Consider the following 14,967-nt stretch of genomic DNA (forward strand, 5'->3'; position numbering starts at 1 on the left):
TGAAGCTTCTTCCCAAACGTTTTCCCATACTGTTCCTTTTTGCTCCATCATAGTTTGATGTTTCTGATTAGGGACTCTCTGCGAGTGGTTGGTTTAATCAGAATAAGGATTCCTCTGTGCAGCAGCCAAGCCTAAAGGAGAGATACTGGAGTGCTCTGCAGTACGGCTGTCCGCTGCAGGAAATGGTGAGAGAGCTGATCCAGGTTATTAGGAGAGTTGATGGAAACGTTGTCCCAGCTGTCTTTCATAGCTCTTTGTTCTTTGCCACTGGTGTATATTGGAGGAAAACAACTACCAGCAGCATTAATGTCCTAATTGTCTGTAATTGCCTGGGGGGAGTCCGCGGAAAGTGATCAGCTTTCCTTCTGCATGATGGTGTGTAGCTGGGAGGGCCGCAGAGAAAAGCCTGCATGCAATGAGTGAACGACAACATCCATTCAGTTAGCTGTGAAGAATAAATGATTCTGGGGAGTTGGATCGTACACAACCACATTTCTACTTTGGGGAATCCTGTCCTTGGCAACATGCTATAATTTTTCAATGAAAGACATCTGCTGCGGGATGTTAATAGGCCGATACCGCTGGCATCGACAAGAAACGAACAAATACATCTTTTGTTCAGTGCAAAATACAGAAAAAAAACAAAACAAAATCATGGATCTGCAAAGTAAATCCATGAGATAGATTTAAGCTGCAGGTCAAATTCCACTTTATTTATGTATGTATCTATTTATTCTTTTGTTTTGAATAGGCAGCACTGATACAAATGGTACTGATCAGAGAAGAGAGGCCAACAGTAACTGCTGCCATACCGAGTGCAGTGCAGCAGTGTCAACATTTTAGCCGTCATGCCAAATGAACTTTACAGCTCAGACCAATACAGCCATGAAGGTGGGAGTAGTGGTCTGCCAGTGCTTGGCAGCTGAATTAATAGTGAGCTGTGGGCAGCGGACATGTGCGAGTAACATCTTCCAAAATCAACAGGTAGTAGATACTCGTTACCTCTGAAAGCAGGACAGTTCCCGTAAAGATTTTTTTAAGAAAAACATCTTGCTGTTGCTCTGTTCTCTCCTGGATTATTTTATTTTTTACTGTGGTTATCTGGCATTATTTAACAGTTATGGCTCTAAGCCTATCATCTGTCTTCCATGCTTGAAAGAGCTGCTTCTCCTCACCTGGCTAACATCATTGTCCACATGATTCAAAGTGCCATGTCTGCACAAATGTGCATTTTATGTGCTTAAAGTTGTGAATGTTGGCGTGTCGTGTCACAAAAACGATCTGTATCAGTTTCTGCTGGTCTGTCTGAGCCTGAGTACTTCTCAGATGCTTGTGGTCTGATGTAATAACTGTACAGGTGTATGTTACAGAGACTTTAAGGTTGCATTAACAAGGAGAAAAGCTTACAGTCATTGTATCCTGCAGAGGTCTCTATGGCAAGTTTCTGCTCAGATCCAGTGATGCTGACCATGACCATGCTTTGCTCTTTATAAGCTCTATAAAGTGCTGTCATGGTCCTGTTGCTGTGTTTGTATGTATGCGTTGGCAACAGATGAAAGACAGCACAGTGCTTAGCTCCTAAACAGAAGATCTCACTGCAAGGCTCATTCCTTTCTCAGATGTTTGGATTATAAATACTGAATTTGACTTCTGGCACCTATCAAATTTGGCGTTCCTTTTTTAAAATACATGTGAAAATCAAAAGAAAAGTCAAAAATATAGACAGCACATCCTTCACATTTTTTATTCTCAAACACCTGAGTGATGTGCCTTAATGAATCTCACATTTTGTCACACAATATTCTTTGAAGAGACAATAAATATCTCCAGTCGTAAAACGTAATAAATCATCGTTGGAAAGCAATCATTCACAGTTGGCAAAATTGTTTGTAGTTTATTCAGTACTGGATGTACCTTTTGTTTTAAGAGAGAGTTTAGGGTGGGGGTGAGGGGTAAAACTGGGGAGGGAAGAGGAGAGAGAGGAGGATCTTTAATTTGATGGACATTTAGCTTTTGGTAGATGGGAGGGTGAAAGTGAGAGAGGGAGAGAAAAATCAGGAGGCAGACTGAATAAGAAGTAGTTACCATGTCACACCAAACCAGGATTCCTTACTGTGGAACTGGTCATTTGTTATAATTTTTTATATTGAATGAGCCTAACAAAAAATAATGTTTAGATCGTTTTTTTAATAGTAGATTTTAAAGCATTTTATGAAGTCATATCCTTTGAATATTTTTCCTCTGTGAGAGATTACACTCCAACCATGGTTTTGTCATCAGGATGGCTGATTTTCCTCTTGGTTTTTATTGAGGCATCTCAGACATCTGGTGCAAACTATCCACAGAGTTACTACAGAAGGATTTGCTATAGGCCACACTGTTTCCATGGATACCATGGCTACAACTTGGGTTACATGGCGGCAGGTAAGTGATGATTTCACAGCCAAAATGCAGATGAAACGGTGGTAGCAGTATTTGTTTGTGCCTCTCCGCAGCCAGATCGTCGCTCAGCCAGACTAGTTAATCAGTCCTGCTGATATGTGTCTGCTTGGTCTGGCAGTGCAGATAACTTTGTCTCTGATCAGAGCAGGGGAGGCTTGCTTTTATCAACAGAGATTAGTGCACATGAAAACATGAACTATGAATCATGAGAGACTCTTTGTAATGCTAACACAAACAGGACTAGATACCAGATACACTCTCTCGACAGATTATGTCAATATTATTATGACTGATTTCTTTTTACATGTTTGGCATGACTGTAGCGCTCAGGGATAAATGCAAGATGAAACAGGTTTTACATTTATTGTTACCACATTTCTGATAATCCTTCTTATCTACTGCGTAACTGAGATGTCGTTTTTGGAGAAATGTCAAGACCGTTAAGAATAATTTATCTTCTTCACACAATAAACAAATCACCTATCGGACAATGACCAAAATAGTTTTCCATGAAGACGACACCATGCTGTAGGTGGCTGCAGTCAGAGAATTAATGTGCCTTCTGTAAAGCCAACGGCTGCTGAGGCTTTGGCTCCGAGCTCGGGGGGGGGGGATCATGTTCTGGACGTGAACACCAGGCTGGAGGGGATTCTCTGACTGCGCACTGCATTCGACAGAGCTCCACAGCGCTGGAACAGTTTTATGAAAAACCAAACCAAAGGACGGCATGTAGCATGCCTGGAAAAACGAAAGGAAGACTCCTGCCAGCATATGAAGTGAAGCTGAAATTTGGCAACAGAGATACGAAGAGGAGGAAAGTTTAGAGGCTCATTTCTATCCCGAATACTATATTTGAAGATGTCATGGGATATTATTGGGAGTAGATGGGTTCAGCCCAAGGATATTTCTATAATTCAGCCGTCTTGGGCAGGTTTTACTGGAAACATTAAGCAAGCAGATTTCGGTCCCTTTACGCTCTTACACTGCATTTTTGTTCTTATCCTAATCCTGTCCTTGTTTTTATTGTAAGGAGTAGAGTCAGTGTTTCATGTATGACATTAATCATTAGGTTTAGGTCAACATGGTGTCTCCTCCAGCATGTAGTGTAGCCTAAGGGAGAGGATAGATTTACGGGTAAATCATAGGTCACATACTGTTTGTCTGTACTTCTGTACTGCAGGAACATGAAGACAGCGATGTTGTGGTGTGTAATGTGCACGATGAGGCTCAGGCACTCTTGTCCAGCTGCCACACTGTCTCTGTGCCACACAGCGTGACTGTGCTGGCTAGCACTGTGGAGGCCAGATTCTTTCCCTCTGTAACAGAGACCAACCATTCATATTCATCTCGCCAATGCCTGGAAAATACTAGTTTATAGCTGCTATAATTCATATTGTATATTAACAGTGGATCAAATGACTGCATGAAATGTCACAGGGGTCACTTGTAGTGATAAAATTATCACCCATCTCTGCAGCTCCTTTCAGCTCTGCACAGACTTTTAGTGTCTTTCTTGTTGTGGTTTAGTGGTTCACAGTTTTATTATTTTGGTTTACTCTCACCACTCTCATCATCATGGTTTGCGGACACAGCAGGCAGCTGCCCACTACTAAACGGCAGACAGACAAAGTTAGCGACTAGCTGTTGAACACGGAGGAGCATTTAGCGACTGAAGAGCCAGGTATTACCTCAGATATTACCCCACCAAAACAGAGCTAAAAGGAGAGTGGATATAATTCACAAGGTCAACCTAAACACTCCAAATGAATACTAATGTTGCTTCCTGTCTGCTGAATGTGTAAATAAACTAGCCACTTAATGAGGTGATAATTTGTCAGTGTTGTGTTTACAGCTTGTTTCCACTGCCCCTAAGTGGCCAAAAAAATCAGTTACTGCTGGTTATTCTTTGCAGGAATGCTGTCTATATCATATCTATTCACATCTATGAGGAATTTAGACTTTCCAGTTCACTTAACCTGCATGTCTTTAGACTGTAGGAGAAAACTGGACTGTAACATGACATATAAAGAAGACTTAATATACTGTGTTTAGTGTATTTGTATGGAAATTTTTATTCCCACTCAGTGTGCGAGACTAATGGATTATTTTTGGGGGGTGAGTGAGGATTGTACTGTGTTAAATGTTAACCAATTATTTATGGGATTTGTTTATAGTGAATTGTTGCATGCATTGTGCCTGAAGCCAAAATGTGCGGTCTGTGGTAAGACAGTCATGTTTTCAACTATTAGCACTAAACAACACAAACTAAAACAAGTAGTACAATTAAGTTAGAGTAATATTTGTTTGTGTCAAAAGTATCCCTCAGTGGTTTATAAAACCAGTTCTTTTCGCAGGGATTCCTTTGAATTCTTGAAATAGCTTCTTGCTGAAAATAGCCGTCTGGAGTGAGGGGCTGTACAGAACAGCACATTTCTCAACCATGCATTTAACTTGGCGCTGACTAATAGTCTTTTATGATGTGTTAGCTCTCTTTACAGACATGAACCAGCCAAAAGCCATTCACTTTCACCTTCTTAATGTGCCACATCACTTACAGTCAGCAACATTTCCAGTAACTCCACTCTGATGGTTTTAGTAACATTGGTGCAAGAGGCAAAGCGGTAACTTGTCATTGGCCTGGAGGTGAGGTGGGTTTGACTTCATGTCCTCATTTTGCTGATGATGATGGCAGCAGACGGGCTGCTAGCAGTAGTCCAAACATAGCAGGGCTTCATAAAGCAGCTCAGATCTCACAGGGGGTCTGCTGTGGAACTCAGAAAACAATTTATTAGTCTTTGACCCTTAAAATAAGAAGTGTTTAGGGACACTGCTTTCAGTTGAAATCTGGTCACACAGTGAGGCGGTCATGTTTCCTCACCACTACTTTCTCAGATGAAGAACCTCCTTCTTGTGTTTGTTTATAATGTCCACGCTTGGCTTAGAGGAATGTGTATGTTTTGCATCCTCTGATTTAAGCTTCCATATGCGCGCTGCACCCAAGGGACTTTGACAAGAAGCAAAGGAATTTAAATTTGGTTTTAAATGTTCAGTAGTTGTTACCACATGGGGGATTTGTTTGCTTGAGCTGCATTGCACTTGCAGAGTACTTTCCCTTCTCATCCATCATCTCCTTTCCTCTTGGAGTACATCTTCATGCTAAAACCTGTGTTAAATTCCTTTTGCAGCTTGGAAGCTCATCTGGGCTTTTTTTCTTGTGACCAATTTTTTCTCATAATGAGAGGATTTAGTCAAATTGCACTCATTTCTCTCCTGTCTCTCTGTCCTTCTGCCTGCTTCTGTCTTTCTCTTTTTTTCCCTCCTTCCCTTACAGATATTGATGAATGCCAGGTCCATAATGGAGGCTGCCAGCACAGATGCATTAACACCAGGGGCTCCTACTACTGTGAATGCCATCCGGGCTCTCGCTTGCATGTGGATGGTCGCACCTGCCTCGGTAAATAACTTTCTGGCAGTGCTTATGTTGAACAAGTGGGAAAAAAATGGAAATCAGTCTCTACACTGAAATAATACTACAAGTGAATTTGGCCCTGTTAGGTCAAAAAGTGTGAATCCGCATACAGTACACATCAGTGAAATCACAAGTAGAAAAAGATGTTAAAGCATGAAAGTGATAAACATTTTTCTAGAAGCATAAAATGAAGTAACACAATTGACTAAAACATGGGATGATTAGAGGTCTCACCTTTCATTGATTCTAATTACAAACAGTATGAAGGCCTCTCGTTAATGTGGCCTCATTCAAATCTCACAGAAACATGTGAGATGAAACACTGTTCTGGAGGAACTGGGCTGCTTTTAAAGTCTTTAGTGTGAGTATTAGTTTTGGTCATTATTTCATTGAAGTTTACCCACATGCTTTTATTGACACGGGCAATAAATCATGTAAACCACGGTTTATAATTCATGGTTTTTTAAAAGATGAGCCCTCATTTTGAGATGATTGAAATTAAATTAGTAAAGCCACATTATGTACAGTTCATGCATTGGTAACTCACTTCAGTGGATAACTTGTAGAAAGCAGTTTTTGAAGTAGTTTTTATGTGAGTGAATCTGGTTTGATTATCATGTGCTTGAAAGCATTTGTACAATAAGTACTACAGTATCTATACGTACTGCACACTCCTACATCGACTGATCTTTTCAATCTACAGTGTTAAGATGTTATTAAGTTTTTCTGTGGACCCTGCTCTCTGGGTTTAGGGTTTCCCCTTGGGTAATATGTTTGAATTTTTCCCAAGATGCCTTGATCCCCTCTACTGCTTAATCTCTCTCTATAAATATACACATACATACATACATATACACATACATGTAGATACTGTATAGAAATCTGTGAACGGATCACATAGAGGGAAATTATATCAGATGGCAGCTATCTCAAATAAGTATCTATATGCAGGCTTTGACCTTAACATCCAAGAAACATAATGAAACTTTCAAACTCAATTTTTAAGCCAACATGGAGGAGAAGTCCTTAAAGTGCTCAGAAAAATAGAGACTTGTTTTGAGCAATGAAATGTGGTGAGACTGTTTTATCAATGGTTGTTTCCAAGATCAAGAATGAACTTTCAATCTCTATCCAAGAAATACACTTTTGGTTGAGCTGAAGCTTATAATGAAGGAAAGTTCACTCTGAATTATAGCAAAGATAAATTAAAAAGAATGTGTAATCTGAAATCAGTCCATTTTATGAGTAATTGCAATAAATCACTCAATGATTTTGGGAGAAATTTGAAAACTGTGGTCTCTACTTATGAATCCAGCCTTTCGCTATATTAAATTCAGCTTGTGTGTTATTTCAAAGCTCAAATAAGCTCCATTCCTTAAATCTCTGTGTTAATCTTGTCACTCCTGACCTCTGCAGTGTTTCTGTATGTTGTTTCTGACATGCCAGATACATTGGTTTTTAGAAATAGCTGATAGAGAAAAGAGTATAAACCTGGCACTGGTTTCTGCAGTGAGGAATGTATACAGAGTGTCCTGTCTGACATTTAGAGTGGAAATCATCATGTGTTTCTTGGCTTCATAAAGCGAGGTCATTGTCTTATAGAGCAGAGACTGTAGCTGGGACCCAACTGTCCCTGAGAGGCTCTTGTGTGACAGCTGCTGCACGAAGAAATGACTGATTGCACTAATAATCACAGTGCACATGTGGACTGACTCTCAGGTGACGTTTATCTGTGTGTGAGACTGCAGTTGTCTTAAAATTGTGCAGATACCCTGCAGAAAAAAAAATACAAAATTAGTCCATTTTCACAAATAAATTGACCACTTTATATGGTGTATATATGAAAGGATTTTTTTTTTCATTTTTGCACCATGCACCAGACAACATATAAATGAACTGAATAAAGTTCAACACATACCAATCAACACAGGGTCATGATGAGAAAAAAGAAGAGCAGATGTCCTCAAATCAATTCAGTATCAGTTCAGCTCATCTTATCCAGCTCTTGATCTACCAGCAGAGGTCACATGTATCCCACACTAAACGTGTGCTTGCATAATATTTTAGCTGGAAAGCACTTTGCGGTTTGACATGTACTTGTGATTGATGGATCTTGACTCCTTCGAGCCTTCGAGAATGAAAAACATCATCTTTGGGAACGTCAGGCTGTTCGGCCTCTACCTGTTGTTTTCACTGAAGAGATTGAGTCCAGGCTGTCTACTGAGGTTTCATATGTTGCTATGAAGAGGGGGGCGGGGGGGACACAGAGAGGGAAGATGATTGAGCTGGCTCTGCCCTCAACCTCATCAGCGTACGAGCGCTGTCCACCACAGAGGGCCTGCCATTCAAATCTCTCTGTGATTTTTGGCCTTTTTATGATGATGAATCTCTCATGGCTTAGAACATAGCTAATCTCTGATGTATTCCCTGAGTGTCTTGTAGGAATGTCAGTCCAGAAGTCATAGCACCGCTGAGAAAGATTTGTGTGAATGTGACTCTGCAGTCCAATCAAAATTCAGATTGAAACTGCAGTTTGGATTGATGGAAACTGATTTTACTTCTACAAAGAAGCCTGGTTTTCTCATTCTCTGTGACGGCATCTTTTCCTTGCTCCAGTGTGTCTGCCCTTTCGTCTTGTCACTCAATTTTTTTTTCTTTTTTGCCCTTTTAGCTGTCCATTCGTGTGCCATCAGCAACGGGGGATGTGAACACTACTGTGTGCAAGAGTCTGCCGCTCATTTCCGCTGCCGCTGCAAGCCAAATTATGAACTGGCAGAGGATGGCAAGCATTGTAAATGTGAGTGCCCAAGTTTCCAGTTTCTGTAAGACAACACTAAATACACATCAACACATGACACAAGAGAGAAAGGAGGAAAAATGAATGCATATGTTAAGATCTTTCCTCGCCAATAAAAGTGAGTATATTTGGAAGATTATGAGGGTGTGATTCCGAAGATTTGATTGTAAAAACACATTACCGGCATCTGCTGCCAATTGTAATTATCTGACAGGATGTCTGTGCTGGAACAGGATTAAATGTCACTCATGAGGTGAGACATGAAATTGGAATGAATTACAGCAGTCCTCTTTATTGTGTTTTTCACCAATTTATTGTCCTTCCTTCTTTTAATCTCTCTGGTGTCTGAGGCCAGTTCAGTTCAGTTCTCTGGGAGTGTGAAATTATACATATACAGTATCTATTTTAAATGACTGTCTTTTAGATGAGTTTACTTTGTAATTGTTGGCTGTGAACAGCTTCCTCTAATTTTTGCACAGCCGAAGGTTCTCATCCCAGATGCCGGACAGGCTTACACAAGTTAAACACACACAGAACTATGCAGAGAGAACAATAAAAAGATGGGGTGGAAGTGCACAGAGGTGGGGCGGATTTAAAGATCTTTATACGCTCTGCATTAAAATGGAGAACAATTGGTTTTTACAGTCTTCTCCACCACTGTGCCAGAGGCGTTCCTCACTTGACCGACACCATGTAGAGTTATGTTTATGAGCGTGTGCTTTTTGTGTTACAGTGCAGAACCCGTGTGCAGATCAGAACGGAGGCTGTATGCACGACTGTCATGTTGATGGTGGCAAGGCGCACTGTGACTGTAGAGCTGGTTACATCCTAGCTGAAGATGGGAAAACCTGCGAAGGTAAAGTCACTACTGACAATAAGAGTGAAATAAGAAAGTTATCAATGTAGTGAAAATGGAAATGTCAGCGCAAGGTCTGTTGTTCTGGAGCTTTTGATTATATCGGATGATCTTCTTCAGCAGATGAAGATTACCCAGATTACAGTTGAAATGTAGATGTTCACATACATCTGAGCACTTGAGGGATGTCACATCCATGTTTGCTCAAAATTCAAGATGAAAAGTTAATTCTTAACCCTGGAAAGATTTGAAAAATAAAAATTTAAACATTGACATTTCCAGGACAACTGGGAAAACTCTGGCTCTGATACTCGGTCTGTGATTGAATTTAAAGCTCCAGAAAGGATGCTAAATGGTCCTTGTGGTAAAATCGTTTCCAAGAGAAAATGTGGTCAGAAATACAAATGCAGTGCACAAAAACCTAGTAATAAATGATCAAAAGAAATACAGTGTTTAAAAGAAAAAAAAAAACAAATTTCAAGTGAAAAGATGATGCTGAGTTTGGCAGACAATGTTTCCACTCTCAGCAATACAGAGTTGAAAGTGTGTGAAAGTTGTTTCAAGCGCAAAAATGGATTTGATGCATTGCGGATGCATTTCTCTGTTTTATTCAGTATTTTTTGACTTATTTTTGTCACAGATATTGATGAGTGTGAGATAGAAGACGGCAACTGCGCTCATGGCTGCCACAACACTCCGGGCTCTTTCGTTTGTATTTGTAACACGGCCTATGAGCTCGGATCTGATGGAAAACAGTGCTACAGTGAGTTTAAACCCTCCCAATATTATCACATTGCATTGAAACTTCATATTTAATTATTTGAAGATATTTTAGTCGCTTCATTAACACACAGTCTGATCTCACTTTGAACGTGTGAAAGGAATTGAGATGGAGATTGTGAACAGCTGTGAGAACAACAACGGAGGCTGTTCGCACCACTGCCAGCATTCAACCAGCGGCCCAGTTTGCTCTTGTAACCATGGTTACAGACTAGATGACGACCTTAAAACTTGCGTTGGTAAGAGATTTTACTGCTTTCACATCGATCTATAAACATACTTATGACAAGATATACGACAAACTGATGCATTACATCATTCAAAACTTCACAGAAACATTTTAACTTTCTGCACGTGAATTATTATTGTTTTTGCACGTGTTTTCTGAGCGTTTATGACCAGCTTTGAATAGGGTTGGGCTCTCGTTCATTTTTGGATTCAGTTCAAAATCCACACAAACATTTGTGAAACTCAGAGTCTAACAAATTTCTTATCAAATCTTTTATCTTCTCTCTCTTTAGCTAGCTAGTTTTAGATCTTTGAATGTCAATCTTTGAGTTTTAAATAGTCTTAAATAGTTATTTATTATTTTTGTCACTTAAATTGTTAAATCAACAACATTAAATAGATTTGATAAGAGAGTCAATGAGCGAATAAGATGCTGGTTTCAGATTCAGTAAGATGCTTTTAAGCCCAACACTCCCTATGAGAGGAGGTCACACTGGGAATAATGTGCTTTATAACTCCCTGTGACTCCCTTTATTGTAAACTATAACTATTGATAAGTATATAATAGAAATTATTGCCAAAAATCCTTTCTGATGTTGCTCTGCTATAACTGCAGAGGACAGCTCAGTATGTGTAGATGATCACTCAACACATCCTGAATAAATAAAAAACCAGGACTCTATTATATCTATTCTATGATGCCAAAATGCTCTAGGAGAAGAGCTGAGAATAATATACTCTTTAGGAGTGAATGTTTACTGATACAAGCCAAAGTATGTAAAAAATCACAAGTTTAAGTTCAGTGCTATTATTCTTCACGTGTAACTTTGACCTTAATTGGCCGTTAAACTTGAACAATTTACGTTATCTCATAAAAAAGTTTCTCTCAGGGAGCAGGAGAGCATATCACTGCAGTCGGATCATAATTTTTGTCCTGCTTATTTCCTCCTTGCTGTGTTTGGCAGACGTCGATGAGTGTGGAGAGCAGAGCTCTTGCTGTGAGCAGGACTGCACCAACTATCCTGGAGGTTATGAATGCTACTGCGCAGCAGGGTACAGACTCAACTCAGATGGATGTAGCTGCGATGGTATGTTTCACCCTCAGTCAAAAAGTGGCCGATACAACTTACATGAGACTGAATATTTATTTCTGCTGAATATGTTCCAGTTTGACCCCGAAGACGTCAACACAAACATGCACAATGTTGTCTTTGTCTTAGTTTAACTTGTAAAAGTGAGTCCAGCTCAGTTAAAAAAAACCAAACAACTTTTGGCTTTTCTCAACTTTTTCTCAAGGTTTGCGTGATGTTGGAAAAGCGTTTGAGTCTGTGTTGTGTCTGTTGTTTAGATGTAGATGAGTGTCTGGCAGATAATGGCGGTTGTGATCACACATGCCAGAACAACGCGGGTTCCTTTCAGTGTTTCTGCCGACGGGGTTTCCGTCTGGACGAAGACCGGCTCTCTTGCATCCGTGAGTATTGGAAATTGGGTTGAAGAGTGCGGGGGAGCAGGAATCACACCAGAAACATGCCAACGCAAAACCTGGCTAACAGATGCCATCGTACTGCGAAAAACATCCTGTTTTCCAAACTCATTTAAGGAAGAAGTTTATGGAAAACAAGAGCTGTCTAAACTTGGAGTGGATTTCACAGTGACAGCTGAGGTGGTATTCCTCGATGTTTCACCACCTTTTTGATGTCATTCTGAACTAGATCAAGTTTGATGTCACAGCTGGACAAAAGGCATAAACAAACAAGTCTATTTCATAAGAGTTGGAATGCGAGGCAGTGGAAACAAAATCATTTTTGGGGTGCCTGAATTTGATAGCAGACAGTATAGAGGCAGACAGGAAACAAGGTAAAAGAGGAGGGTATGGCATGTAACCTTACTCATTCAGCTGTCAGGACGCCCCACTTGAAACAGAATACAGTTTGGTTTAATTCGAAAACCTTTTGCAGACAAGGTGTCACTGACAGACATATAGTGGTCGTACACATCTGTCATAAACATAATTAAATATTTAAAATTTTACTTTTCTTAATTGACAAATGACAGAAAAGCTGCCAGTGGGGTGAAATTGTTTCAGTTGTTACAACTTTTCATCATCTAAAGTGACTCAAGTTACCCACCTTATTTTTATAAACTCTTTTTATAAACTTTGCTTTTTTAAACATACAGTCACACTTAGATATAAAGTACACTTCTAATTTATATATACATAATTCATACGCATTAATATGCCACTAGCGAATTCCACTACAATGAAAAACTTGCCCTGGCTGCACTCTAGTAAACATGTACACAGTATACATTCATGCTATTAAACATAGTTATCTCATCGAAAATGGTTGATATTGATCACATGTTTTGAAGGAGAGATCGATTCTGAGACAGAAAATATATGTATGTTTCTCCTTGCAGCACTAGAAGAAACAGTTGAGGCCCTCTCCAGCGGAGGTGCCATCGAGCTGCCTCTTCTGCGCCCCCAGCTCACCTTACTGCAGGACTACAGCCAACCCCTGGAGCGCTATGACGACTACGAAGACGACGAGGGGGAGCTGAGGGCCGAGAGTAACCTGGCAGAGAAATTTGGTGAGACTGCCTCAAACCATCAACTACTCATTGTCATTAACAGGAGCCTATATCTAATTACCTGAGTGTGACTCCGGGGAGGTGAAGCTGTCTGACAGCTTCATTTACTGCAGGCAGGAACAGACCACACGGTGAGGGTTAATTGCTGTGCTTCATGCTCCCAGACTGTTTGTACATACTGTAACACCGCAGCTTCTTTGGCAGGAATGTTGAGGCTTATATATCCTGGCAGCTGGTTGGGGCCTGTCACAGGAAGTCAAACAGTCTGTTTTCTGTCGCCTGAACAGCTGTAGTTGAACATTAAACGTTGCTACATTAAAAGTCAGAATCGGCACATTTGTAACTATCTGACATCTGATGACAAAATATTGCCCCAAAAAGTCCAGCAGCAGTAACTAAACCATGTCTTTTTGAGGGTCAAATATCTTGATTAGAGCTGACATATGATGACAAAAAAATGAACCTTCAAAAAGGAACATTTATTATTCTGTTGTTTCCAGTATGTTTGGACGACACCTTTGGCAACGACTGCAGTTTGACGTGTGACGACTGTTCTAATGGAGGAAAATGTAATCCATGGAAGAATGGCTGCGATTGCCCTGATGGGTGGACCGGCATCGTTTGCAACCAGAGTGAGGAACAGGCTTGACACACACACACACACACACATACGGACGTGCACATACACATGGACACTGTCACTAAGTCAGTGGCAGTGATAGACCCTGTTATTTTTCATCTCATAGCGTGCCCCGATGGATATTTTGGTAAAAACTGCTCCTTCCCCTGCAAGTGTAAAAATGGTGCCAGCTGTGATCCTGTTTCTGGGAGCTGCCGCTGCCCGCCTGGGGTCAGTGGAGACTTGTGCCAGGATGGTGAGTTGTCTCCCTTTGTCCTAGACAAAACAGTAATTTGTTCCTTAATTTTTTTCTAACCACAACAAGATCTCACTGTCAATTGTTTTCAGGCTGTCCAAAGGGACTCTATGGGAAGCAGTGCAACAAGAAGTGTAACTGTGCAAATAACGGTCGCTGTCATCGGACCTACGGAGCCTGTCTGTGTGATCCTGGCCTGTATGGGCGCTTCTGCCACCTGCGTAAGTCCCGCAGTTCACACATTTCATCACCCTCTCACCTCTCACCCACAAATTCCAAAAATGTCAAAACAACCAGATTGTTTTTCCAGTATTACAAGAATCCACATGCAAAACAATGAGCTTCTAAACACTGTTATTGTGGCTACAATCCAAGTATGATATCATAATCTTTTATGTCTGTCTGTGCAGCATTGTTGATCAGACTCCTGGTGTGAAATTGAGTCTTGCTGCAGCTCATTTCTTCTAAACTTTCTCATTCAGCTTGTCCTAAGTGGACTTTCGGACCTGGCTGCTCTGAGGAGTGTCAGTGCCTCCAGCAGAACACTCTGGAGTGTCACCGTCGTCATGGTACCTGTGTCTGTAAACCCGGTTACCAGGGCAACACCTGCAAAGACGGTGAGCATTTACCTTGCATTTATTGCAGGTTGTGTTCTGCTCTTGTTATCACTCTACTTCACATCTTAGTGTGAAAAGTGAGCACTCTGTCCTGCTCCGTCTCCAGAATGTAACCCAGGTACTTATGGAGCCGGCTGTGAGAAGAAGTGCACCTGCCTGCCAGGAGTGTCGTGTCATCATGTGACTGGGGAGTGCCAACGAAAGTGCCCTCCTGGTCATCACGGGGAGAATTGTGATCAAGGTACGTGAGTCTAGGGAGGAAGTGCTTTCTCACTCTTTAAAGCTCATTTGCTTCAGTTTTTGTGCAACTG

The 14,967-nt window shown here is 40.8% G+C and overlaps 1 protein-coding gene across 2 annotated transcripts in view; it reads left to right on the forward strand.

Annotated features, from left to right (window-relative positions):
- The window catches only part of megf6b (multiple EGF-like-domains 6b), a 61,154-nt gene that overhangs the window by 34,258 nt on the left and 11,929 nt on the right, over positions 1 to 14,967 (forward strand). Inside the window, exons 1-14 of one of the 2 annotated variants that reach the window (XM_067586941.1) lie at positions 2,070 to 2,424; positions 5,774 to 5,896; positions 8,583 to 8,708; positions 9,442 to 9,564; positions 10,205 to 10,327; positions 10,446 to 10,583; positions 11,538 to 11,660; positions 11,921 to 12,043; positions 12,994 to 13,164; positions 13,665 to 13,796; positions 13,911 to 14,039; positions 14,132 to 14,260; positions 14,522 to 14,656; positions 14,763 to 14,897. In XM_067586941.1, coding sequence (XP_067443042.1) covers positions 2,265 to 2,424; positions 5,774 to 5,896; positions 8,583 to 8,708; positions 9,442 to 9,564; positions 10,205 to 10,327; positions 10,446 to 10,583; positions 11,538 to 11,660; positions 11,921 to 12,043; positions 12,994 to 13,164; positions 13,665 to 13,796; positions 13,911 to 14,039; positions 14,132 to 14,260; positions 14,522 to 14,656; positions 14,763 to 14,897 — 1,870 coding nt within the window. In that variant the 5' untranslated portion in view covers positions 2,070 to 2,264. Of the gene's footprint in view, positions 1 to 2,069; positions 2,425 to 5,773; positions 5,897 to 8,582; positions 8,709 to 9,441; positions 9,565 to 10,204; positions 10,328 to 10,445; positions 10,584 to 11,537; positions 11,661 to 11,920; positions 12,044 to 12,993; positions 13,165 to 13,664; positions 13,797 to 13,910; positions 14,040 to 14,131; positions 14,261 to 14,521; positions 14,657 to 14,762; positions 14,898 to 14,967 lie in introns of those variants that run through there. The other variant, XM_067586940.1, reaches the window with a different exon arrangement.

This window comes from Thunnus thynnus, chromosome 4 (assembly GCF_963924715.1).
Source record: "Thunnus thynnus chromosome 4, fThuThy2.1, whole genome shotgun sequence".
Classification (NCBI taxonomy): Eukaryota; Metazoa; Chordata; class Actinopteri; order Scombriformes; family Scombridae; genus Thunnus; species Thunnus thynnus.